General features: G+C 34.7%; 1 protein-coding gene across 1 annotated transcript in view; it reads left to right on the forward strand.

Moving 5' to 3' along the window:
• The window catches only part of LOC110034130 (ubiquitin carboxyl-terminal hydrolase 26), a 105,376-nt gene that overhangs the window by 4,900 nt on the left and 95,818 nt on the right, over window positions 1-4,658 (forward strand). Inside the window, 4 exon segments of the mRNA XM_020738413.1 lie at window positions 1-284; window positions 801-1,056; window positions 1,218-1,906; window positions 2,619-2,727. The exon segment at window positions 1-284 is cut by the window's left edge and continues 9 nt beyond it. Of these exon segments, the coding sequence (XP_020594072.1) occupies window positions 1-284; window positions 801-1,056; window positions 1,218-1,906; window positions 2,619-2,727 (1,338 nt within the window).

The raw sequence follows: 4,658 nt of genomic DNA on the forward strand, positions 1-4,658 counted from the left end.
CGGGAAGGCATTTTCTCTGCCGAACCCGATCTTTTGAATTGTCATCCTGTTTTGGGCCAACTTGCTCTCCTATTTGCGAAGTTGCATTCTAGCAAATTGGCTTGTATTGATTCGGCTCCTTTTATCAAGACACTTGAGCTTGATAATGGTGATTAGCAGGATAGCCATGAGTTCTTAACATTGTTTCTTTCTTTGCTAGAAGGTTCTTTGAGCCATTCTAAGTTCCCAAATGTAAGAACCATTGTGCAGGATTTATTTCGTGGGAGTGTCTCTCATGTTACCAGGTTTGGCTATAAGATTTTTAGTTGATGAAATTATATAATTTTGACTATTTGTTCTTGTTTCAGATTTATTTTCCCTTCTGATTTTTAGCAACTAGATTCTGTGCAGCTTGAGGAATCTTGTAGACATTATCATTATTGTTAGCCTTTATCTTAATTATAATGTGGTTTTATGAGTTATGGGTTTCTACATCAGTTAATCATGCTTTTTACTGGCATTCATGACAGTTTTATTCTCATGGAATATTTTGATACTTTTTTGTTCCTTCAAGCACGGAACACTTTACACAAAGCGGTGTATTGAGAATTTGACTAAATGCAATGGATTTCAAATACATTGAAGTAGAATTAGAGAATGAATTCTAAACACATTGTAATTTTATATTGCATTTTTAATTTTTTCAAGTCAAATACCATGATTTTCAAAATTTTTGCTGAAGGAATGCAGTACACTCCATTTGCTACTGACCAAATGGAACATTTCTATATGCGGTTATCTAAGCCTGGTGATGTCTGCAGGTGCTCCATCTGCGGAAGAGATTCTGATGCTTCTTCAAAGATGGAAGACTTTTATGAACTTGAGCTGAATATCAAGGGTTTGAGTAATCTTGATGAAAGTCTAAATGATTATCTAAGCTTGGAAGAATTGCACGGAGAAAATCAGTACTTTTGTGAATCTTGTGGCATGCGAGTTGATGCTACTAGATGTATAAAGCTACATTCGCTTCCTTCTGTCCTTAATTTGCAACTAAAGCGTTATATATTCCTGCCAAAGGTATATATGTCCTAAAATTTTATCAATTTTTTAGGTTATCTATATCTAAGCTTTTACAGATAATATTCATAGTTTTTCTTTATTTAAGTAATGTATTTGATTTTTCTTGCGAGATTCTGCTTTATCTGGTTAGTCTGTTGTTCTGTTAATATATTTTGCAGACTACAACTAAGAAGAAAATCACTTCTGTATTTGGTTTTCCAATGATGCTAAACATGGGAAACCATTTGGGTAGTCCAACTGATACCAGTTTAGTTTATGAGTTGTCAGCTATACTTATTCACAAAGGCACTGCCGTCAATAGTGGGCATTACGTGGCCCATATTAAGGACGAAAATAGCTCACATTGGTGGGAATTTGATGATGAGCATGTATCTAAATTGGGTTTTCACCCTTTCGGAGAAAACTCTTCAAATTTATCAATGAGAAGCGAGCAAATGGACCGATCAAATTTGCCTGAAACAGTAAATTCTGTTGCTAATGGTGACCACAAAGTTATTAGTCAAGGGGAGATGTATTCTTCTTCAGATGCTTATATGCTTATGTATACTTCTGTTAGTATGAAGGAAAATCATACCAAACTAAATAATACTGTTGAGGCAGTTGAAAGTGAGGGTGATACAGCTCTGCCGCTTCATCTGCACAAAGAGATACAGGAGTTAAATTTATTGGCTTCCAAGAATTGCGAAGATTACCAATCAAGAAAGGATAGGCATCTAAGCTATATAACCGAAAGAAGGGAGGAAGTAAAGCAGATTCTATATAAAGCTTCTGTTCAGTCCCTTGATGAACCATTTTTTTGGATTTCAACTGATTGGCTTCGGCAGTGGGCTGATACTGTGACTCCGTCGTAAGTAATGATTTTCAGTTGCCTCAATTTTCACTCATTTTTATGCTTCACTTATCACTTATTTCTTAATATACAAAAGAAGCCTAAACTATGACAGTGATTGGTTACATCTGAAAAATCAAATGATAAATTTGAGCAATGAAAAATCAAAACCGGTAGAAAAATTTTCACTTCTAGTAACGAAATATATAGAAGAAAAGTGATGAAATGACATAATTTTCACCAAATTGAAGAGAATTTATATCTCACTCAAGTACATCCAGATGAATTCTTCTGAAATTAAGTACTCATACTTATATCGTTCTTGAAGGAATCATATATCTAAAACGCATACAAGATCGAAATTGGAATAAGAATTTTATTTATTCAAAACGTTTTCTTAATTCATATATCAGACTCCCTATTTATTGGCCTTTGACATCCCTGAACTAGTAGATATTGTTGAAATATGATTGGATTTATTTAATTCCAATCAATTTGAAATTCAATTATAAAACTATATTGCACTTTCTATTATTTTTACATGATGCTAGTCCTCGTGAAAATTTGTCACCATGCTATTGGAACAGCCCATAACAACTATCTGTTTGGTAACCATCTGAATGGAAAATTGCTTGCATTATCATGTGCATACCCTTCCTGTCCTGATTTTTCTTGCTTAAACAACTTCTGCTGAAAATATGTTGTGCTGACAGCTGCCTTATTGTTACAGCTCCATTGATAATAGTTCAATTCAATGCTCACATGGAAAAGTTCCATTTTCTAGTGTCACTTCCATGAAGCGGCTATCAAGCACCTCATGGCAGTGTCTATTCACAAAAGTAGGTCTGTTTGTTTGATTTTGATGTTCAAATTATGAAATTCTTGTGTTGCTGTCCTTTTTCCTCATAAACTGTTTTTTTTCTTCATAATAGTTCTTAATTTAGTTTGCTTAACTATCCATGCTCCACTGATATTGCCTGTGTTTTTGCTTTCTACTTTTCTTTTTTTTGTGTATATCAACAGGGCTTAAAAGATATGAATTCACATGCATGCATGCATACATACATTTATACAGAAATAATTGTATATATATACATATACATATCTACATACACATATACATAGCTACATATAGAACATATGTCTCTCTGAAAACTCTCTCATTAGATATATATATATATATATATATATATATATAATCACCATTAAATGATGGGTTGTCGAGGCGTTTCCGCTCATGGCTAACCCTAGCTCGAAACAGACATCTATTTTTTGCTTGCTCGTTTCGATCCTTTTTGTCTTCGCCTTCGGCTCTGGCTGGCGGAGGAGCTCGCGCCGTCGATCGTCTTAGTCGTCCGGTGCATCGTCGAGGCGTCGTCTGCTATGTTGTCGCGTCGTCGAGGCGTCGTCGAGCCTTCACGTTGCAGGTTCGTAAAGGCCGATCGACTGCTCTGCCACAGTTTCACTGCTCGACTGCTTGACTGCTTGCGCACCGGTTGCGCTCTGTTGACCTCATTTTTGTGAGGTCTTTTCTTATCCTCCCTAGAGCCTAGGATCTAGCTCTAGGGGTTCTTATTGATCATCTTAGAAACCTAAAACTGAGACCCACCCTTTTAGAAATTCCAGCCACTTCCTATTTCTCTTGTGATGTTTCCTTTGATGTCTAGCATTTATCTAGCATTTATGGCACAAGACCGTCGTCTTATGAACGAGCGGTTATGGGCTATTTTGTGAAGATTTAAGGGAAAAGTTCCTAATAGGACTTCAAGCCTTAGGAAAACATGGTCACGACTTTTTCGTCACATACACACACCAAAGGCAATAGAAGCAAGAATGAGCCCCCAAATACATGTTTCATCTCATAAAATAATTTCCAACATGTATTTCATGCTTCCAAACATTTCAAGCAATGAAATTAATAGAGGCAGCCCCAAATATGTTTTTCCATATGTATTTCTAAAGGAGTAAAATGCATTCCAAGACCACCTTAGCCATGTTTTCAAGTGTTTCAAACAAAAGAAAAGTTGAGGTGATCCATATATGCATGCTTCATTTCTCACTATCTAAGCAAATACTCATGCTTAAGCTTCAAAATAAACTTTCATATTTCATGTCATCTGAAATGATTTAAAATAGAGAAGAGGAGAAGAATACCTCTTTTCAGCATATTTAAAATAAAATTATAAGAATGATTCAAGAAAACCACTCCAAGCGAAATATTCCTCCTAAAGATCTCCAGAAACGACAACCACAAATGCTCTACTCCATTGATAATAGTTCAATTCAATGCTCACATGGAAAAGTTCCATTTTCTAGTGTCACTTCCATGAAGCGGCTATCAAGCACCTCATGGCAGTGTCTATTCACAAAAGTAGGTCTGTTTGTTTGATTTTGATGTTCAAATTATGAAATTCTTATGTTGCTGTCCTTTTTCCTCATAAATTGTTTTTTTTCTTCATAATAGTTCTTAATTTAGTTTGCTTAACTATCCATGCTCCACTGATATTGCCTGTGTTTTTGCTTTCCACTTTTCTTTTTTTTGTGTATATCAACAGGGCTTAAAAGATATGAATTCACATGCATGCATACATACATTTATATAGACATAATTGTATATATATACATATACATATCTACATACACATATACCTAGCTACAGATAGAACATATGTCTGCATGCATGTATATCTATACATATATACATATATATGTATAGATATGTATATATACATATTTATATATATATATGTATATATATACATACATATAT

This window comes from Phalaenopsis equestris, unplaced genomic scaffold (assembly GCF_001263595.1).
Source record: "Phalaenopsis equestris unplaced genomic scaffold, ASM126359v1 Scaffold001353, whole genome shotgun sequence".
NCBI classification, from domain to species: domain Eukaryota; kingdom Viridiplantae; phylum Streptophyta; class Magnoliopsida; order Asparagales; family Orchidaceae; genus Phalaenopsis; species Phalaenopsis equestris.